Source organism: Centroberyx affinis, unplaced genomic scaffold (assembly GCF_046629955.1).
Source record: "Centroberyx affinis isolate AG114_WGS23_722 - 3 ecotype Tasmania unplaced genomic scaffold, CSIRO-AGI_Caff_v1 ptg002998l_1, whole genome shotgun sequence".
Classification (NCBI taxonomy): domain Eukaryota; kingdom Metazoa; phylum Chordata; class Actinopteri; order Beryciformes; family Berycidae; genus Centroberyx; species Centroberyx affinis.
Window position 1 is genome coordinate 1 of NW_027281101.1, and position 24,174 is coordinate 24,174.

Here is a 24,174-nt window from a genome sequence, read left to right on the forward strand (position 1 = left end):
CACACACACACACACACACACACACACACACACACACACACACACACACACACACACACACACACACACACACACACACACACACACACACACACACACACACACACACACACACGCGCGTCATATCACAGCTCCACCTCTGTCCATGTGTGCATTTGTGTGTCTACATGTCTCTCAGGGTTTTGAGAGCAGAGACAGCCTCCCCCTCCTAAATGCCCATCATCATTCAAGGGGCAGAGCCAAACAAAGAAAATACACACGTGCCATGCGAGCACACACATACACACACACACACACACACACACACACACGACACACATACAGACGAAATACATAAAAACACATTGAGCTGTATGTTAGCCTTCCTGGAGCGTCACAAACCTGCCTCTATCAAATATTAATGGGCAGTCAAACTGTGTGGTAAAAAGGGCCATTACCAACTGTTTCGCTGTGACACACACACACACACACACACACACACACACACACACACACACACACAAAAGCAGACAGACAGAACAATTAGCCTAGGTAAGAACTGTTGCCTTTAGCCTTGAAGGTAGCATCAGTCTGTAAACATTTGGGGGGGAACTGTCTGGCTCTTTACAAAAGAATGAGGCGCTTAACACAGCAGTGATGGCTCATTCTCCATAAAGGTCAGCATTCTGCAACAATCCTCTGCTCTGTGTGTGTGTGTGTGTGTTTGTGTGTGCATGGCTGTCTGTATAGACCCACACATAGAGGCTGGATGGAGTCAGATCAGATCTAGACTTCAGGCTGTCATCTTTTAAAAAGTCTCCAAATGGAAAATGGTTTCCCCTGGAGAGCAGTTGCACTGTGTCAGGTCGAGTCCAAATAAACCACTCTCCTCATACAGTCTCCTCTCATCCACACTTGCAATGAATCGTGTGTGTGTGTGTAAGTGTTTGGGAGCACACACAAATAAAACACAACGAGGCAATACAGCATCAGCGAGTACAGCAGTCAATATGAGCTACAACACTGCAAAAAAGCCGAAAATCAATGCTTGTGTTTGATCATGTGTGTGTTCCCGCTGTGAAAGAATACAATTTGAATGAAGGGCATTACTGGATCATTGTACTACATAATGCTGAAGGGGATCTGCAGGATTCAGAGAGCCAAATTTAAGACATTTCCAGACATTTTGAGACATTTTTAATGTGACCGGGAGTTGAATTTAAATACCAAATGAATAAACCAAGCTGGAAAAATCAGCTTATTCCAGATTTGAAAAGAACGAATGAAAGTTCTGAAAATATAAATGGGCAGTGTAAGAAAATGATACCAGGAAATTATTTGTTATCGGACACAAAGTCCAATTGTACTGAGTAAAGTAAATAAAACCAAAATGAAAAACATGTTTTGCATATTGTACTTCTGTATTCATCTAAGAGAGGACATGCAGCTCAATATAGCCTGTCACTGCATGGTGAAAAATAATTTCTAATTTGTATTTAAGACATTTTGATCATTTTAAATGCCCTTTTTTTTGGCAGCATCTCTGTTGCTAAAACTGACATCGGGTGTTTAGAACAGCAAGGTTGAATCACTATTGTGTTATATCAATCTGTGATAGAGTGGCAAAACTGACATTTATTTATATGAAAATGTCGCACATTATTTGTTTTTGGTGCCAATCCCAGTTTAGAAATTTCCTGTCATGTCTGGTGGAGGGCCGAGGGAGGCCGAGTGGCAGTGACCTGTGTGTGTGTGTGTAATTCGGCGGAGCAACAGCCCACCAGCCAATCACCATGTCACCACTCATATTTCTACTCTACCCAGATACCCCCCCCCCGCCCCCCATCAACCCCACAGCCACCTCTTTCAACATTTTGACCCTACCCCAGGCCCTACAGAGAGTGTGTGTGTGTGTTGGGGAGGGGGGGTTAGTTGTCTGTTGATAGTACTAATTTTCCAGTCACCACCCCGCCCCATCTCTCCGGGGCAGCGTCCACTGAGAGTGTGGGGTGGGGGTGGGGGGCAGAGTGGGGGGTTGGTGTGGTGCCACTCTGCCCCCAGCCTCCCCCTCTGCTCTCTGGGCTACAGCTCCCTCAGTTCCCCCTGGCTTGGCACTGGAACCCAATCTGGTACATGAGCATAAAGTGTACTGTAAATGGTTAAAAGCCTGATCAGACCCTTTTAACAATCCGCTCCTGGACGACCCCACCCCCACCCCCACCCCCCGCACTTCAAAATTTACTCCAGCACTACTGGTGTGTGTCTCTGTGTGTGTGTGTGTGTGTGTGTGTGTGTATAAGTGGGGTTGCATACACAGGAAGTAGACAGTAGACAGCTGTGTTTCCACATCAGTGGCTCCAGCAAGCCTAATGGAGCACTGAAGCAAAAAGAATAAAAACAAATAAAGTCCAAAGAAGACAAATAAATTAGACTAAAATATATTATTTCTGTCAAAGAGGAAGATGGATGGAGGATGGAGGATGTGACTGCTATACTGGGTATTAGACCCACATCTGGACTATCACCCTTATTAGGCTTTGTTAACATGGTAGAGGTTAGTTCTGATCAATGCAGAGGATGCTCAGAGTTGAGCTAGCACATTTAACAAGTTAATGTTTTAGCTGACTGTAGCTATAAAATAGGTATTTGCTAGTAATAATTTCACGCAAAGCTTATTCGTACTGTGCTGCTGCCGTGTGTTTCTTTCATGAAATGCAATTTCTGTCAGGACTAAAAGCTGCTACACCCAGGCAATGAAAAGCCACAGTCAATATAATACACCAAGGCAGAGGACTGCATGACTGTGGCTAAAATTATAATCCAAATGATTTTACTAGAATGATCCTGATTGGTTTTTTTTATTAATCATGAATATTCATCTTGATGATTTAAGGAAAATGATTTTACTGCACCTTTGGCATTCAATATTGCAAATATTTTTTGACTATTAAAGACGGAAACTAAAATTACGAAATACAATTATACATGGTTAATGGCGCAGTCTTACTAAGGTAGCAAATCAACAGCCACCTTATCCATCTAATTTCTAATATTAAGGAAGACACAAATACCCAAACCTAAACACACTCCATCGTAGACTAATGTGATTCAAATGTAACTTCTGTTCTGATGTGGCCCAAATATCGTGTCGCGGTATCGTACCTTGAACTGTATCGCCACCTGAGCACATCCCCCTCTGCGGGACTCTCCAAAGCGTAAACACACTCCTTATAGACGGCCGGAGTGATTCTCTAGCTGTGCGTCTTTCTGCGTGTCGGGCTGCTGGCTTTGTTTTGGGGGTTGGGGGAGAAGGCAGCGGGGATGAGCAATGATTATGCATTATTAAAAAGCCTGGAGTGTACAAGTGATGAATGCTTGTTAAACGGGATAGGCTGAAATCTTTTTTTTGTTGTTGTTTGTTAGTTTCTTTTGTTTTGAAGTGAAATGGTTTGATAAGCCCCTTGGGGTTTGTTTTTATCTCGACTGCACAAATGAGTAATTTGTCTCTCTTCTGTGTTGTTTTTAATCACTGTATTTTGCCGTCACTTAAATGTTTTATCAGTGTGAAAATAAACAATTAACAAAGAGTGTTGTTTTTTTAGCAGTTGTACTTGCACACACACACACACACCATATACTGTAGATCATCTGTCTCAATCCATCATCAAATAATCTCCAGTCTTTCATCCAACTCGCCTTCTTCACCTTCATTTCTCCCATTCCTTTTCCCTCTTCCTCTGTCATCCAGCATGACAGGTGGAGGATTCCTACAGTAGCACCACTGGTACTGTGTGTGTGTGTGTGTGTGTGTGTGTGTGTGTGTGTGTGAGTCTTATTACCATAAGAGCAGCATTAATGTGACTTCGATTGTTCAGACATCTCCCTGACCGCTCGGCTCTCCCCACCAGGCCTGTTTATCTGATTTACACAGCTATTGCAAATATGAGAAGACCATGAGAGGAGTCTTGAGTGTGTGTGTGTGTGTGTGTGTGTGTGTGTGTGTGTGTGTGTGTGTGTGTGTGTGTGTGTAACAGCTTGTGCTCTGGCAGCCGAAATCCACTCTCACCTCATTTGCCCTGCATCTCCCCATAGCTCCTTCACCATCCAATTATGTGGAACGACCCTGTCTGGCCTACTGCTATGCGTTTGTGTGTGTGTGAGTGTGTGTATATGAATCTGTGTGTGACTGCTCTATGTTTCTATATTAAACTGGCCTCTGATTTATGATAACACACACATAGAGCTTCCTCAAATACAATCCTGTGCCTGTTTGTGAGATGGAGAAAGACAGAGAGGAGGGAGAGAGAGAGAGAGAGAGAGAGAGAGAGAGAGAGAGAGAGAGAGAGCGAGCGAGAGAGAGAGCGAGAGAGAGAGAGAGAGAGAGAGAGAGAGAGAGAGAGAGAGAGAGAGAGAGAGAGAGAGAGAGATTCATTCCATGCCAACTGAATTCACTTTGATCTATTGAGGTCAATGTGGAAATCATCTGAATCGTGCTGTGATTGGGCAGACACCAGATAAGGAGCATCGCTACACACACACACACACACACACACACACACATACAAACGTACGCTCACGCACACCGTGCAACATCTCATGTTATATTTATGCTGTTTGCTCATCATTAGTGTTTGTTTTCATGCACAGACAATCTCCATTTTTCTCTCTTACACAAAGACTCTTGCACAGGGAGCTTGTCTGACATTTGGAAACACACCCAGAGAGGAGAAGGGCTTCTTCTTAACAAACTGTGGGTGTCTGTGCATGTCTGTACTTTTGGCATTGTGCGTACGCACTCAGCAAACCACCTCGCAAATTGATTAATGAGAAATATCAATCAATCACTGAGTACCTCAGTTATGCAGATGTATTGCAAAGCCACCATCAGGTCGTGTGTTACAGACACACACACGAATACACACACATGTCATTACTAGATGTGGACTCTTGGTACTGAGAATATCTGTATTGATGTGGAAGGGGAATATGACAATGGCACCATAAACAAGCAGGCTGATGTCGAAATAATGAACTACTGCACTCTAGTGTTTACTTTCTGCCAACACAGTTGCACAAGCAAAAGTAAAGAGTTGTGATTGTACTAAAGTGGAGGCAGGGAATAGAAATGTAATATGGCTAAAAGAGGAAATGAAGGGAGTGATGATGAGTGATGGACAATTTGTGATCAAACTGAGCCCATTATTTAAAGGAACGGACCAAGTTTTTTGGGAGATTGGCCGGTTGTTTAGCTTACCCATTAAGTGATGAGAACATAGACACCAAAATCATCCATGTGTTGCTCAAGTGCTCCATGCTAAGACTTTAGCAAATAATATGATAAGTGTTAGTAGGCGATTAGCATTATCCAAAATAAGAAGACTGACCTTTTAGTAATAAAATGTGGTTATCCGCGGTTTATTTTTGTACACAAGGTTTATTTTTTTGCTCCCATCACCACCACCTTCACTGACTATGTAAACATGGAAAGTTCAAAACAGTACATTGTTTTTTAGATCATGTTTCGTATAACTTTTACCAACCTCCCACACAAAACTGCCAGACTGAGTCACATATCATTTAAAATAACTGCAACAAGTTCTCATTTTCTCACTTTTGAAATAATGCTAGTCACCTGCTATCACTTAACATAGTGTATGTTAAAGTGTTGGCATGGAGCATGGAGCACCAAAGCCAACTGGGGAACACATGGGAGATTTTGGTGTGTATGTTCTTTTTACTCAAAGGATAAACTGAACGGGCCAATCTCCCAAAAACTCTGTGTGTTCTTTTAAGGTCTTAACATGTATGTCTTCAGCATGCTTTTGACTGAGTGGTAGACTGACATTGAGTCAGCTACTTGCGTCAAAGGGGAAAAACACATACATAACACACACCCATGTCAGTGCACATGGAAATATCACACAAACAAGGAACAAACACACACCACAGCAGCAGTCTAGCATTTTTGTTACAGATGTCCACATGAGGGTGCTGTGTCCATCTCACTAGCATCCCACAATCCCTCTGGATCTACTGCAGGTGGGGTGGGCTCTCACTGACATTATGTCATATAAATGTTTGAGTATACAGGACCACTGTCTGACTATCTTCAGATGAACCATTAGTCTGACAGAGTAATAGAGGTTAGGCGGCGTTGGGAAGCAAAACTGAGCAGCATTCCATAGTTTTGATCAACTCCTTGTAGTTTAAGTTCTCATGGTGAGACTCAAAGTCTCAAAGTGAAAGAGGAGATGTGAGATTGACATTTAGCTGGAAATACAGTGATGGGGATCTCTTTTCAAACTATGATGAAAATGGAATATTGTCTTTACTTTCTTTACACTGCGTTCTGCCTAAAGATAGAAAGCAAGCATGTTTTTTCTTGACCCCGCTTGATAAAATATATTGATAAATATATTTTCTAAGCATTAACCTCATGTAGTGTCTTCAGAAGAGCCTGAAAAGTTTCATGCTGTGGTTCCTTATTCATGTGGTGCCATGAACAACCAATCCAGTAATATGAAGGCAATGTGTAGAGAAGTTGCAGACCTAGAGTGTCCTCAAACCAAATCTTGAGAGCCAGCAGCACTTGCTTACAGTGATCTCAGTTCATTAGCCAAGTCCTGCTTACTAGAAAGCAATCATGGTATTGTGCCAAAACAACAGCACTTACACACCTATAGTGGTGTCCCTTCACATTGTGCAAACAGCTTGTACTCAATGGAAGACAGACACCACTTGCTGTTAGGTACAAAGTGATCTCATGCAGTCAGTATAATGCTATGCTTACACTTCTAACCCTAGACCTGCACACTCGCTGTAGCTAGTGTTTCCAGGTGTGACTGTGCACAGTGACACTCAATACCCATAGAAGAGGCTCCTGTCACCTGAAACTCAAACACTTCTTCCCTTTCTCTAAAGTGGACGCAGACGTGGCCCGATGACCGATAAGCAAGCCTTCCAGTTGCCAGTGTCTCAGTATAAACTCCTAAACTCGCCTGTCTATTCCTACTTCCACCTAGCCATGGAGGGAAGTGAAACTGATGAGCGCAGCAAAGGATATTGTGTGGATATCCACCAGAGCACACCAGGACAGAGAACTGAGAGTACATTAATGCTCTTAGTACAGGTGTTTTAAAACCATTATATACTCCGCTGAAGGCCGGTGGTTCATAACTCCCCAGCGTCGGCAGTAAAAATAGCCTTGTTGACAAAGAGACTGAGACGGAACGAGAGAGACAGGCTGGCAAGAGAGAAATAGAGAGGTTTTGTATAATGCCTTTTGGTTCAAGGCAAAGAGGAAGTCAGATTATGAGGCCAGGTCCTGCTGTGACAGCTTTAAATGCTAAAAGGCACTGAGTCTGAGCCAAGCATGTCACAGCCTTTAATCAAGAGGTGATGGTCCAGGACAGCCAATAAAAGCGTTTCTCCTGGTTTGGACATGGCTGCCATCTGACATGATAGCACTGTCACCATGGGAACTTCACACACCAGCAGGGAGAACACAAGCCCTCCATTCAGGGACAGAACAAGACTGAGACTAAGGGTGCGATCGCAACTCGTTTATTGGACGCTTTTGTACCCCGTCATTCCACGAGGTTAGAGGTTTTGGCGCCGGGGTGTCCCTGTAACTTTAGCTCAGCATGAGGGACATGTCTGTGCTCTTTGCTGTAAATGACCATCTCTGATTTTCATACCAGTTAAAAACACATGAAGAAGTAGCCAGGCTGCGGTTTGTCCAGGCTGCGGTTTGCCCTCACTTCATCTGGTTACACAAGGCTTTCCATGCACAGACAATCTCTGGCTATCAGATGTCAACATCCGTCTCCTTATAGCCTTAAAACCGCATGGAACAATTACTGAACAACGAACACCGTTTTCATAGAAGCATAATGTTTTGGGGTTGTTTCGGATTACATTATCACTGCTAACAAAACACACCACAGTTTGCTTGAAAGAGGACTGAGACCTGCATTTTCAGGTGTTGGTGCGGGTATTTGGTGCCACCCGAGTGCAAATGGCATTGTTTTCCCCTGCCCAAACGAAAGGAGTAAATGCTCTGGGGTTTGACTGAAATGCTCCAAACATATTTGGTGTGAATGCACCCTAACATGAGAAAATGAATAGGACATTAGTGAATCAATTTGATGCCATCATAATTCTGAGATGTTGCAATATATATCAACACGTTGGCAACATGACTGAAGTTGTTACTATCCTCATCAACCTAAACACTTATCACCACCATCAACAAATTTAATACAGGGCATTGTGTCTCCTTCTGGCGCAGAACTACAGCATATGACAAGGTTACTGTTGTAGTCGTTACTGTCATTGTGTTTGTGGGGGTGGTGACAACACTGATGATTTCTCTGTGTCTCATTACCCAGCTCTCACCTCTAATTACCGTATGAAGTATAACACATAGCTGGAGAATAACTGAGGTTTTGTGCTCACACTTTCAAAGCTGGAACAAAATGTTAAATATTGTGCTACTGAATGAGCACCTAAGTGACAGGAACATCAGCATATAATTCTATGAATGTAGCATCTCCCACTGGCTCATGGGAATTGGCAGGCGGTTGATCAAGTTTGACCTTTGTCTTGCAGGGCCACCGTCAGACCAGAGGGGCTCGTGCTGCATATGAAATTGTGCTGCTGCCGACTCCATTGTGATGCAAAGCTTTGTCTCTATAGTTTGTCAAAATTCCCTAAATTAGTTCAGTTCAGTTCAACTTTATTGTCAGACTCAGAGTCCATAAAAAAAAAAACACACAACATTATAAACACAGAAACGCAATTATTTAAATTAGTTTGGAAAATAACAAAAAAGAAACGTAAACGTCCAACTCTTAATACAGTTTTGGGGGGGTGTTTCATGGAATTATTGCATATTGATCAACCTCCAACACCAGTGAGAGTAGATGGAAAGTCATTAGGGAGCGGTTAATTGAGATACGATCATGCACATCCACTGACAGTGTGTCGCAGAAGAATATAGAGCTCTCTGGGCCCACATGTACGTACACCCCCCACCCCCACCCCACCCCCCCCCCACCCCAAATCCTTACCACACGCACCACACTGGGGTCTCCATGGGCAGCCCTAGCAGCCAGCCAATCATCAGTGGGCTGGTGTTTTCTCTGATTTCAGAGACAGAGGAAGTTATTAAAATGTCAACAATACAACAGGTTTAGCTATGTGTGCATGTGTGTGTATGTGTATGTGTGTGTGTGCCTGTGCCTGCATGTAAATTGCATCTATATCCAAATAGTTTTATGAAGGTGGGAGACAGAAAAACAGATGACTTGACTTCACACAGCTCAGGAAAAAATGATATTTTACATTTTAAGCATTTAACTCACACTCTTTTCCAGAGTGATTCACAATGAGTGCAACAGCAAAATAATCTTCAATTCCTTGGTCACCCACATTGTAATCAATCAAAATATGAAGTGCAATGATCAGGGCCACAGTGCTTTTACAATATTCCTGTGGCCAAAGAATGATAACGTGACAGCCACTGCTAGGGGGGGAAATTGAATACGAGCTAAAGAAAAAAATAGAAAGCCTTTTTTTCCAAGCAAGTAGCGTGAGCAGAGAGGGGAAATCATTCAGAGAGAAGAGGGTGACGTGAGCTACCTCTTGATGAGTTTTCAGTCTTTGATCGAAGATAGTGAGCGACTCTGCTGTTCTGCCTAGAGAGGGAAGGCCATTCCTCCATTGGGGAGCCAGGAGCAATAAGAGTGGTACGGTAAGGCTATTTATTTTTGACTCTGCAGCCTGATTTAATCAGTGTTTTCCATATTCTAAGACCCTAGGCTATTGTGTTTTCCCCTAATTTCTGGTAACTAGGCCAGAACAGTGAGATACAGGTGGCACTACTGACATGAGTGGGTTGTTCATTATTCATTAAGCTGGGTGGTGGCAGAGCTTTAACAATCAGTTAACTGACAGGAAAACCACTACTCTCAGCAGCCCCTGCTTCTTGCAACTGCTCATCTCCATGAGATAGGAAGTGAAGGTATTTCACATGCAGCATGACTTTGCATTTCCCGTACCCCATATTCCCCCGTGGAAAATCCTAGCTCCAAGGCATAGAAAGTTTTTCTCTCAAAGGAAACACAGTGAGTGAGATAGCTAGCAGGTTTGTTTGTCTGGAATTGTTTATGAGATGGGTCTGGGTTGACTCAGGGCGGGGCGGGGGGTGGGGGGGTAGGTATCCAACTCAACACTGTTGCAAAGCAAGATGGGAAGTAGGGGTGTGCCATATCGTATCGTTCACTATAATACCAGTATAATTTTTAATATGATAAAAAAAACCCATTAATATCGTGATAATGGCAATATTCCGACTTGTTGACGTAATGATGTCACACCGTTACACTGTGTGACGGTATGATGTACATTACGTGCGTAACTTACGCACAGCAACAACAAGCATGGCTGAAAGCGGCTCCATGGTGGAGGAGTTAATTCCAAAAAGGGGAGCGACTTCAGCAGTGTGGAAATGGTTTGGTTACAACAGAGCAGATGTACAACAAACCATGGTAATATATAAGCAGTGCAAGAAGACTGTAACAACAAAAGGGGGCAATATAACTTATTTCACCACCTCAAGCAGGACCACCCGGTTCAGTACGAGGAGAGCCAAAAATCCCGCAAGGAGAGCTCAACAGCTACTGTGAGTTCAAAACCAAGCAGACAAAATACATTGGTTCAGCATAGCATTGCCGAATCTTTGGCAAGTTGCACTCCGTATGACAGAAAAAGCAAACGCTGGAAAGATATTACTGAAGCTGTCACATTTTGTTTGGATAAAGATATGATGCCAATCCAAACAGTTGAGAAGGAAGGCTTCAAACAGCTTATTAAAAAGCTGGACCCTACTATTAATATTTTATACAGAATCTGAATCTCACTCTGAGTTACTGTTGTTGTTTACAAACTAAAGAACTGAGATTTTTGTTTAGTTTTTACTGAATATTTGAAGGCAAACCGTTACGTTTATGCTGACATAAAACTATAACACTTATTTTGTTGCAATTGTATGTTCTTGAAATTAATAATAAAATATTTTTCAGTATCACAGAAATACCTTGAAATATCGTGATATTATTTTCGGGCCATATCGCCCACCCCTAATGGGAAGGTCATGCTGATCAGTAGCAGGGGCTGTTTTTTGAAGGGATGGAGGGTAGGAGTGTGTCTGGCTGCCTGTCACCTCCAGTAAGTCTCCAGCCTTTCCCTGCTTCTACTAATGTGAACCCCTGGGGAGGTCCACGCCTCTGTTGACTCTAGGAATGGACACACACACACACACATATAGAGACAAGAAAAGCTAGGGCAGTGTGCCAAAGTCCTATAAACAGTAAGCTGATGGCAAAACAGGTACAAAGCTCGACTTTCATACAGTGGCCTTGGGGCTACAGGATTTCATATTTGGCATATAGGGCTCCAGACTGACTTTATCCACTGGTGACACTGGTGGTCACTAACAGCCACTAATGTAATTGTGGCATCAATATTTTTGTCTGGAGACGCTTCACACAAAAAATGAAAGTTAAAATATGTTGTCCAAAAATATCAAAATCAGAAATCAATCTTTTCAATAATATTCTACATTACACCTCATTGGTTGTAACAAAAAAAGTGACACAGACAGAAAAAAGTTGCACAATGAAACCAAATGGTCACACTTTGGGACCTGTCACACTCATCTTCACCATGTCTAATCAGGCCATATGATATCATCATCATCATCGTCTGACACAATACACATGGTGCCCTGACACGTCAACCACTTTCCTTACTCATCAGTCTCAGTTAAGGCTTACATTGTGGCTGCTGACGTCAGCAGACGACAGGAGGACACGGGGAAGCACAGCATCATAGGACTTGTTGAGAGATTACATCACTGTAGATTAAGACTGAATGCGGCATTAGCTACAGTGTGTGCCATTTGAACCTGGGATTGCACTGAGAGGGAAATCTCGCTGTGGTTAAAAATCCCCTTTCTAGCCCAAAGGTCAACAGAAATCTTTCAGACCTATTAAAGCCTCCACTTTGGTGTGTCAAGTCAAGTCCTCAAGACAAACTTATGTGTGCTTCTAACAAATACAATGTTACAAGTGTCAATTATATTGTATAACAAAGGATACAAAACAGATAAAAACAAGGCACACATTACGCCTATTTTAAAGTCTTTATACTGGTTACCTGTTAGTTTTCGTATTGATTTTTAAATTATTTTATTAGTTTATAAGGCACTACATGGCCTTGCACCAGACTACCTCTCAGAAATGTTTTTGGTTTATGAACCAGGAAGGCCCCTCAGATCTTCCAGTTCTTCTCTTCTAGCTGTTCCACAAAGCAGAACAAAAACATTTGGTGATGCTGCTTTCAGCCGTTACGCTCCAAGCCGCTGGAACAGCCTTCCAGAGGATCTGAGAGGAGCTGAAAATATTGATATTTTTAAACGTAAACTAAAAACCCATCTATTCAGTCTGGCTTTTATGTCATGTTTTATAATTTTATGGTTTTAGTATTTATACTTATTTTATTTATCATCATTATTATTTATTTTTTCTATTTTGTTTTATCAACATTTCACTGTTAGTCATTATTATTTATTTTATTCTATTTTATTTTTACTGTTTTACTATAATCAATGTATTTTGTGTAGTATTTCATAATTTTATTTTGATTGTTATTTGTATTGCTTGCATTATCTTTTATTGTTTATCTTTTATTATCTTAACTACCCATCTTTTATTGTTGTCTTATTCAATTAACTTTTTTTTCTGGGTGGGGGGGGGGGGGTTTGGTTGTTTTGGTGTGCATTAGTCTCTAAATCCATTTTTAACATCCTACGTTTTGTCAATCACTTGTAAAGCACTTTGAATTGCATTTGATTTGTTTGAAAGGTGTTATATAAATAAAGTTTGATTGATTGATTGATTGATTGATTGATTGATTGATTGAAGAGATATAACAAGTACATCACAAACTCAGGGTCTGAGTTTGTGTCTACATATGTGGATTCAAGAGCACCAGGCAACAGTAAGGCACTCTGTAAGTGAATAGCACAAGCAAGTAAGTAGCAGAGTTTACATGGAGCCTTTAATTCCAGAATAAAAATGCCTCATGTTAACTACCTCAATCAGAGTAAACCAGCCCATTCCAAATTCAATTTCATTCTGTTTGAGAGGGGTGGTTTAACCCTTTTATAATCCATTCAATGGATACAAATTTGCCATGTAGACACTCATTCAATCACTTTCTTTGGTTGGAATATCTATACTCTTCCTGTGCATGCTCACCCATCTGAGGTAAGTGACATCTACTAGTTTCCGTAAGAACCTGAATCAACATCATTAGGCCGTTTTCGGAATGGGATACTACTCACACTACATAACATGTAACTCTATACCAACGCAGGTCCATCATTTAAAGACGTAAGCCCATGTTAGAGTGCTGGATTTGGTTATTTGGTTATCTTATGCAATCATTCTATTTAGTGCTCATGTAAATTCTTGCGTGGATATCTTAAATAGGTTTGATTTCATTCAGAATGAAAAATATGGCCCATGTAACCGCAGAAGTAAACAAATAGAAATGAATGGCTGATAGGCTGATAAGGTGGGAGTTAGCATTGGTTGTAGTTTGTTCTGAATAAATGAGTATCAAGTCAGGACTTGAATCCTGTGTAAAAGAGTTAGCCCCATTTAGTGTCGAGCTTTTTTAAACTCCTGGTCTTCCATTTCACACCTCTGACATACAGATAATGTGAGGGCTTCTGCATACATACAAATATTTGCTTCTGCATCCATCTTGCAAACAACAAGCTGTGATGCTGCAAAACCCACACCTCCTGTCACACAGACATCCTGTCTGCCTCCCTGCACTGCCACGATGATAGATTCATCACCTAGGTAACACAAGGACAAGTCAGACTGTAAATGGTATTGCAGTTTGAGATTTTAAAGCCACAGATTCTTTGAATGGCTTAATTCATAGAGATATCAGATTTGTCTGGAGAGTCGTCCCATTGACACATCAGACAACTCCATAGGCCACTGCAGGTGGAAGTCAGGTGGATTATACTCACGATTGCCCATAGTTGTGAATGTGAGCGTGTCTGTCCATCTGTCTTAGCCCTATGATGGACTGGCGACTAAGGCTGCAACTAACGATTATTTTCATTGTCGATTAATCTGTCGATTATTTTCTCGATTAATCGATTAGTTGTTTGGTCTATAAAATGTCAGAAAATGGTGAAAAATGTCGATCAGTGTTTTCCAAAGCCCAAGATGACGTCCTTAAATGTCGTGTTTTGTCCACAACCCAAAGATATTCAGTTTACTGTCATAGAGGAGTAAACAAACCAGAAAATATTCACATTTAAGAAGCTGGAATCAGAGAATTTTGACTTATTTTTCTTAAAAAAATTACTCAAATCGATTAATCGATTATCAAAATAGTTGGCGATTAATTTAATAGCTGACAACTAATCGATTAATCGATTAATCGTTACAGCTCTACTGGCGACCTGTCCACGTTATTCCGCCCAATGCATGCTGGGATAGGAAACACTGCCCCCTGCTTATGCTTCAATTCATTGAGAACACGCAGGCAGAAAAAACACTAGGTGGCCACGGTATCAACAGAGTATATAATTGCAACAAAATTTGCAATCTAAATAAATGTCCTGTCACATTCTGAATCTCTTATGAAGAAAACAATATACTATACCATACCGTGACTTTATACTGTGACGACGCGCCCACCTGGTGGTTCTGTACACGCTCAATGAATGCACAAGCATGAGCAGGCAGCTGTGTCTCTTCAATTGTGTTCTAGTATCTTCTGAATAATACTTAAAACAAAAATGTAAATAGCTGGTGTTCCCCTTTAGGTTTATGGACTACGGAGGCAAATAAGAAGCAGACATTCCACAAAAGCAGCCATTTGTCCACATGTGCTCCACAGCAGTGCTGCCTAAACAGGCCAGAGTGTTGGGGGAGATTTGCTCAGATGTGTGGGGATATTCAGCCCGTCTCCCAAAGTCTCTCAGAGGACAGTCTGCCACGGTGTAAAAAAGCTCCTGCCTCGCAGAAGGACACTGCACTGCCTGAGCTGTCAAGCTGTCAGGTCTTACTGCATCCAAACCATACATGCGTACAAACCATAGATACAAACACACAACACAAAAAAGACATGTACTGAGGCATCAGAGCCTCAAAGCTGTAATACACTGGTTTATCACCTATGTTAACGTGCAAAATACACACATAAACCAAATCCACTGTGCTGACATTTACACCACAGATTGTACAAAATGGAAACACTGTGACTGGCTCACAGTTCCCCCACCACACATGCTTTACAGGACGGGCCTGGACAAGCCCTGCTTCTCTGAGAGGAGAAAGGGCCAGGGGAAAGAAGAGAAGAAATATGTGTGTCATATTGGAAGAATCGCTCTCTACTAAGGTGACAAAGACAGGTTTGTTCTCCAGTCTTCCAATCCAAGGACATGCTGACAGAACTGGGATCCTTTTCTTCTCACACCTAGTTATCAAAGCTGCACTTGCAGCAGCCTAAATAAAAAATATTCATCACATGCTTTTTATTAAGCCTACAATACACAAATACATAATAAAGCCTATCAGTAGGATGGTGCAGTATGCCCTGCCAAGCATACCTGCCTACAGTTGTGGCCATTACAGTAGGGCTTTCCCCAGAATAAGGCACTACTGTAGCAGCCTACAGTATAAATCATATTATGAGTTACTATTCATGTTATGAGTCAAATCTTTGCTTACAAAATAGTTCTGTTGCCTGAGTGTTTGAAATATTGACTGATGAATTTCAAGAAGCCTAACTTTTTCAAAAATGGATGTATAGAATTTTTAATGAAACCCGTCACACATAGGTGTCATGAAACTGCTAGACATCCAAGTGTCAGTGAATGCAGGGCTGGAAAGTGCTTTTGTCTCGCCTGGCTACTCTCTGAGTGAACTGATGCTTAACAGAGATGTGGGTTATAGGCAAGAGGAACAGGAAACAGTCCTCTCAGCTGGGCCAGGCAGTCAGCAAAGCGACTTGAGAGCAAACGACTCCTTAATTGAGGAGATTAACTCAAAGCAAACTATTAGATTAACTTTGTCAGCCCAAGCTTTATCGCCGTTTAAACAGTGACTCAGCCAAATTCACTGTGAGCCGCTCTACGCAGATCAAAGTTGCTGTAAGCTAAAAATAGGCCAGGCATTAAAGCTAGACCTAGTCCTACATTCTGTCTTGCATTCAATAAAAAGCACAGATATTTCCCAAAATTCTTTAAATAGCTAGCATAGCTGATAGCTGGAGTCTGCCCATCACTCATAATGGTCCTCTGAGGGAGGTCTGCTACATGCCTGCCAAATGGTGATGAAAACTATTTTGTTCAACTAAACTCGTTTTGTTACTGAGCAGATTCTTGGACCAACAAAATCATCAACAGATAATTCAGCTGAAGTTAACAGCCTTACAATAACAGTGGATTAATGAAGAACCAAGTTCAGTTGTGAGTCAGTGGTGAATCAGGAACCATACAAAGAAGCTGGACCTATGCCCTCAGACTCACATGACCTGGCAGATGACCTCTTCCCAGCAAACACCAGTTACACAAAGGCATCGGCATGAGCAAGACCCCTGGCATGAGCCCACCGCTGGTGTGTAAGTGTGTGTGGGAGGAGGACTCCATTTCCCACAATGCCAAATAACCCTAACCAGACTACCGCTCCTACTTCAATTGAAAAACTCCGACCTTACAGCCAAGTGGGCAGAGGCCCCAAAAATGCCTCTAGAGTTCCTCTCACCTCCTCTCCACATGCACCATTGTCTTTATCCACAATCAAGTCTTTCCCCTGATTATCCCAGTTGTCAGACCAAAACATCAATATCCTTTTAGACAACAAAGATGGAATAAATTAAGCGACTTCCTACAGTAAGTGCTTGTACTTACTGACCTACAGGTTTATGGGAAATCACATCACCTAAAGTGGTGGAGAGGAACTCCGAAGACCTATCAGTGTGTTGTAATAAGCAAACAGGGAAGGCACCTGCAAACTATTTGATTTATCAAATCCTGGCATCTTACTATACACAACTTCAAAAGACACAAGACCAGCTCTTGTGATGTATGAAACTCTCACACTGAGTCATATGCAACGACTCTTCTAGAGCCATTTCCCACACATTCACATCTCCGTGCTAAACTGCTGCCATTTGAACAAAGCTGTGTGTCCCAATGACAGACTTCAAATATTAGTATGACTTTCCACTCTTGCGTACAATTATTTCAACATATCATAGAATGTGTGGAGCAGTGAAAAAGAGGCAGACCTTGCCATGTCTACATCAAGAAAAATCTTGAGTGTCACCAGTATGAATGACACTGGTACCTGATCATTACTGAGAGGAAGCAGCAGGCCTGATGGTCTCACACTCCTATCCCCTCTAAATTACTTGGCCATTTTGGGGTTCTCGCCCCAAATGGTATAGTAGTGGCACTGTGGCATCCTGTCAATTTCCAAAACCGCATTATAAAATTTAGACCAATCAATCTCCAACTGACCACTTCAACGGGGGTGTCATTTCATACCATCAACAGAAAGCCAGAGCCATACAACCCTGAGGTGAACCCGACATTTAATACTATCCTTTGGGTTTTCCCTTGGCTATATAACAAACACATGTTCCTTTTGCTGGTCTAGAACTGCACGCAAAGGGACAGAACAGACTGGGGTACAGAGATGAGTCATGAAAATGTGTTTTTAGATCTCCTCAAATATTCCTCTATCTATTCATGTGATAGCCCATCATTCACTCTTGACTCATGACTATGTAAACAACCTCAATATTGCCACATTTGTTTGAGGAAGTCTCAAAGTCACTACATTATGGTGCAACTGTGGACCCTGCGTCCTGGATGCAGACTTAGCTTTCATTTTTTACATATTTCCTTCACATACTTGTTTATAGCCAACTTCTCTCCTGGGACTGAAGGCACAGGGTTCAGACAGCTGAGGACCAGGACGTTTTGAAAGTAGGCTTAGTCATTTCTCTGGTTTGATTTTTCTGCCACTTGAAGCAGAGAGACGAGCAGTGGGAATATGGGCTTTGATTGGTCAATTGACAGCCAGTCATGATGCTGGACAACTTTCCCCCAAAAAAGGACGACCTATACCAAACCCAATATATAGAAATTTGGCTCACTTAAAAATTAAATAAATGAAATTAGCCTTAGCTATATTAGACCCTCAGCTACCCTGCAGACATCTTAGTTCCCTTGGGTCTGGCCCCTAGCTACATTGTAGACATCTTAGTTCCCTTAAGTCTGGTGCCTAGCTAAACTAAAGATGTCTTAGTTCCCTTAAGTCTGGTGCCTAGCTAAACTAAAGATGTCTTAGTTCCCTTACATCTGGTGGTTAGCTACACTCAAGACATCTTAGTTCCCTCATCTCTGGCGCTTAGCTACACTAGAGATGCCTTACTTCCCTTACATCTGGCGCCTAGCTACAAAGACATATTAGTTCCCTTAGGTCTGGCCCCCAGCTACACTAAAGGTGTCATAGTTTCCTTTGAGCCAGAACCAAGCCTTAAATCTTCATTCAGGCCCTTTCCTGACCTGAATTTGCCACGTGATGCCAAATGATGTCCAATTAATAGAATGAATTGGATACGGTCACGATAGACTCACTACTGAATACCAAAGAAACTACAAATCGCTATAGGCCTAGTAATAATATAGCCAGGTGATTTTTTTTCGCTGGCACTAGTATTAGTAGTACCACTTTTTTCTGTTTTGATTTTACTCTTACAATATAATAAACGAATTAATAATAGTAATTGGATTTTTTTTATTTTATTTTTAAACGTGTTATTGTTGATATTACTATTAGTAGTATTTCTTAATCGTGTTACCTGCAGAGGAGGAGTCTTCATGGTCTGAGCTCAGGTAGCCGTCACTTCTCCTATCAGGAGTGCTGCACCCAGAGCCACGGGAGGCTCTGCGGTGAACCTGCATGAAGGACGGGGACAGCCTGCCGTCGTCGCCGGAGTCCAGGTCCCTGCTCTGCCGGAAGGGCCTCAGGACGTCCCGGTGGGGAGCCGTCGACCTCTGGCTCTCGCTGCGGATGGTCTTGGGTGCCACCAAGTTACTCCTGACGAAATTCTCATTCAACTCCACATCGTCGTAGTCGTGGTCGCTGGTCTCCCCGTTATCGTCCGGTTGAGAGACAACGGTTGGGGTCGTGCCCACCATCTGCGAGCCGGGCTTCCGCGGCGGGACTGGCTTACCTGTCCTTCCGCTGAACCTGCTCTGGTCCCGGGCGACGGAGCCGGTGACCCCGCCTGGGTTACCTGGCGGCTGGAGCTTCCCGCCTCCAGACACCCTGGTCGTCTCCCTGTCACCCTCATCGCCTCCCCGCAGCGTTTTCCTAATATTCCCCATCTTGGAAAAGCCGACAGTGTCCGCGTTAAAGTTTTCATCTTTACCGTCAAACCTTTCCTGGTCGTAACTTCGTTTCTGCCGAGCCACGGTGGTCTGCAGGTAGATTACCTTGAATTTCTCCTCCGACAGAGCCTTCTGTAGCTTCTTCAGGTTGGATTTACATTTCTCCAGCTCCGTCTCGATGTCCTCCACCGAGTTCAAGTCCATTTCGGGCACTTCCCCGTCGGGAAATTCATTCCTCCAGTGTTTTGCAAATTCCTCCTGTTCCCACATATCGTTGTTCAATACCAGGCTCTTCGCCAACTGCAGCCTTGTAACGCAACACTGTCCCTCCGTCTTCTGAAATGCAGCTGCTGGAGCTCTGTCTCTTCACCGGCAGTCAGTGTTGTGTCTGTTGCATATGTGTCCTCCTCGCGCCTTCAGGTTCACAATAAAGAACTGTCTGTCGAGCTTAACTTGACCACTTTCTGATCATCTTCAACCTCCCACACGTTCAACTCGTCCGCCTAGCAGTACACCGTGCGTGATGATGCGGATAACAAGTTTCCCACTAGGCTGAAAAGTTTCGAGGCTTCCGGTATTGAGGTGTGCTGCCTTCACGTGCTCCTCGTCAGCTCTAAATACACGACTTGCCGGTGCGTTTGGCTTTAGTGACAACGTGACTGCTGTAACAAAAGTAGTTTCTGGTGGCTGTTTTATTTTAGAAATCAAGCATTGAGCTACTTTGGACTGTAGTGCTGAATCAAATGTGTAATTGATGTTTTAATTAATTTATTAGTTAAGTAGGCCCACCAACCTATGCACAAAAATACATGACAAAAAAAAGTAAACCCAGCATGAATAAACATATAACAATACTAATTATTTACATAGAATGCAGAAATAACATCATATCATATAATATAAAACTTTTTTTACCATAAGTTGTTGAGAGATTCTCTCTTTTAACATCACATTTCGGCAACTCGTGTATCAGAAAATCCCCACTTTCCCAGTCATATTTGGGTCGTTCATGTCCGCCCAATAGTTAATATAATATTTCCGACAGTACTTAAAGGCAACAACAACTAGTGACGTGAAGCAATTGATGCGCCAGTCAAAGTTTTCAGGGTGATGTTTCTGGAGGCGGTGCAGTGTCTGTCTGGCTTTACCTGCTGTCTGATGTATAGCCTGCACACTATGCTGCTGCATTTTTAAAGATGATTTATGAAACATAAAATTAAATGCATGCAATAGACTAATAAAATGGTGGTCTTTTAAAAAAAAAAATAGATGATTGTGGGTTAGATAACAATACTTTTGGTAATGAAATACTGACATTATTGGTTCCAGATGATTAGGCCTATATTTACACATTATTAGTCCGATACAGTAGCCAGGAAAACTAGGCTAAGTGATACTTGATATTCACAAGTAGTAGCCCACGTTACAGCAAGGAGGAATTCAAGAGCAAAACAGTATAAACTTTGTGTTTAATTTATGTGCAGCTCAGCAAGCCTCTCTAGCTGAAGTCAGTGGTCTTACAACAGAGTGGCATCTTGTTTCACAGCACTTCTGTGAAAGTGTGGCAAATGTTTGGCACAGTGACAAACCCGGCGTGACTCACAGGCAGTGATGCCCACAGCTATCATCCTACTGCCCCTGTACATTAGGGTCACTATAACTCACCAGTACCATCACCCTTTCCCTAATCATTTCAGATTTAAAGAGGCACAGGCATAGGCAAAATATTTTCGTCCATAGCAAGGAAAACGACATATTGACTCAGAAGAGGATGCAAGATATAGCTGGTATAAATCTCGATTTTTGTAACTCAGTATTTGTTTACAGTTTCAATATTATGTTCTACTTTCTTGCCAGCAATAAGCTCTGTGTTTGCTTGTGTAGTTTGGAACTCAGCTTGAGTAACTTTTTAGATGCTTCAAAATACAATACAGTATTGCTAAAGAAAACACAGATTTGACAGGCAATTATCATTACAAAAAAAGCACTGAAGCAAGACGAGCATAGGTGTGTCGCTCAGTGTCTTATTTACACTGATACTCTGACTGTGCAGTGGCTAATTATATTTTGCACAGGCATACATACCTTACAATTCAGATTTAATCTCCCTGGGTATACAAAAGTACATGTTAACAGGCAGCATAGACAAAGAGGTTAGAAACAGGTGGAACATAAATAATAAACTGACAGTGTAAAGTCAAGAGTAGGCTGAACTGTTTGCTAGACATGTTCTTGAGCTATAGAAGTTACTTTATGTCATGGCACCAATATTGCCTACCTAGATTTTGCTTTAATGTTCCTCTTTCATACGTACCACAGTGGTTCAAGTAACACAGAGCAATAACTATCAGCTGAAAACAGAAATTAGCATCCCATGTTAGAATTGGAATCAATCACATAGGAGCTGCGTTTTGCAACTGGATAATTTACAGAGCTATGGGAAAGTTTGCTAACCTCTCTACTGATCTACAAGTTTTGCCTTATTTGTGACAAGCTAGAATTCACAGAAAAGGTCACATCATCTCCCATTCAAAGAATCTTCCTCAGCAAAGACAACTGCTCCTACGCATTGAAGAAAACACACCAATCTTTATTTTTAACAAAAGGAGAAACTAGCACATTTTCTTATCGTCATGGTCATGGTTCAGTCCATCCAATCTGTACAATGGCAGATCCCATTTTTTCGCCCCTTTGTTCACATCTTCAGGGGCCACAGAACACACTTGATATGAGTATCATGATATCCAGGGAGGAGGAAGAGTTGCAACACTTGCCCCGAGTGCCAGAGAGAGACAATGAGGGATGTGTCTGTTGAAACCCAGACTCATGGAGCCCTCTGGGGTCAGCTGCCCAGCTAGACTAATGCAGGTCCATTAGTGGGTCTCTGTTATTATTATTATGTCATTTATTGTTTTGACAGCATTGATGCTCATTTGCAGAAGATATTAGTAGTGATTTGCCAGATAGTGCGAGTGTAACATAGAAACGCACTGTGAAAGGCAGGTGCTGTGAATAGAGCTGTTTTTCTTTTCCCTTTGACACCATTCGCCTTCCCTCTAGCTGCTGGTTTCGGTGGTTAGACATTAAGGAGGGGAAGAGGCCTGAGTGTGCTCGTGTTTATCAGGCCGTTTGCTATCAGGCCTCAGAGGAAACCGTTTACTGGCACCACAAACACACATTCACACTTCGATGATTCTGTGCACGTATTTAGGTGTATAGATGTGTGTGTGTGTGTGTGTGTGTGTGCGTGCATTTTTTTGCATACATGTGTGCATGCATAGTGCGTGCATGCACATGCCATGACTTAGATAAATACAACCTGATTCTCTTGCCTTTATTGATTGATGCCGTTTGATCAGAATCATCTTTGGTGAGAAACTTCACAAGACTTCATCTCTTTACACCCACTCAGTTTTTGCTAAACAGATACACACTTCAACTTACATTTATTAGTTATGGCATTTTTTTGTCATGAAAATTAACATGATCAGGATTTATAATTTTTATTGCACAAAAACATCTCTCTTACACAAAGGAGGTTTTTACTAAAACCTGATCATCCCAACCTCAGTAGGATCCACGTAGCTGCATTCAGCTAAAAACTTGGTAAGCAGCCAAACAGGAGATTTCCAGTAAAATTAAGTTGTAATGTTATACAAGACAGTAGAACGTTATCACTCCAGACAGACAGAGAGAGAGAGGGGTGAGGGGGTGGAGGTGGAGATGGCCGCCTGGTATTTTCGAGTGCCCGTTTGGATCCTTGCCCAGGACTGAAAGATCATTCTCCTAAAAGCTTTCTCTGGCTGGGGGGGAATCATTGATCAGCAGTCATTGCAGAGCTGAGAGCCCTGATTGGGTTACTGTAATGAATAGAGGAGAAAGGGCTACGACCATCCAGCCAGTCTTGAAACAGAATTACAAATCACAAGTCTGAGATGATATAGCAGGAAATATATGAACTCTCTGACTAATCTACAAGCGCCTGATAAGCTTGTGGAATGCAGAAGTACAGCTGCCTCACATGAGGCCAGCCATTTAATCTGCAATCTCTGATTTAAAGATTTAAAGATTTAATGACGCTGATGAAGCTACTTTTATGATTTCAAACCTGTCAAAACTTAAAGATTTTGATGATGTGTTAGCTTAAATAAATTAGACTGCATTTTGAGAATATGTGTGGGTACATGCATGCTTTCATATTTTTAATGAATTACTAGGTTTTGGTCAGGATTTTCAATAAATGTATTACTTAACATGTGAACATCCCTCCATTATATGTCTAATATAAAAGTGCTATGTTTGTATATGTCAAGTAAAAGTGATGCGTTTTCTGGCATAGAAGTATTTTCTTCAATATTAAAAAGTTGGAAAGTATATTTGGACTATACAATGGATTGGTGTGTATGGGCGGGAGTGTAATTTCACTTTATGTGGTCAGTTCAGTGCTATTGTAACAAACAGCAACAGGGTTGTTAATGCTTAAATGACTGAATGCTGGCTGTATTGTACTGGTATTCATTGCACCAGGAGGGTACACCAAGACACCGAGACACCAAAGCTAACACAGTGCTGTCTGAGTAATGGTTGGAGAGGAGATTGATCAGTGGTTGTGTGATGCCCCCTTGTGGCTGTACAGTTGGTAATTCAAATCAATAGAATATATAGGGTGCATCTGAAAACAATGCAAATATTTAGTG

General features: G+C 42.0%; 1 protein-coding gene across 1 annotated transcript; it reads right to left on the bottom strand.

The window, feature by feature from the left end:
* Positions 1-18,945: 18,945 nt before the first annotated feature.
* Positions 18,946-19,982, bottom strand: LOC139659035 (uncharacterized; the record flags this gene model as incomplete). The annotated part of the gene is made up of 1 exon (XM_071537243.1): positions 18,946-19,982. A coding segment is annotated over exon 1 (802 nt), but the record flags the coding sequence as incomplete, so codon positions are not given.
* Between the last annotated feature and the right edge of the window lie 4,192 nt (positions 19,983-24,174).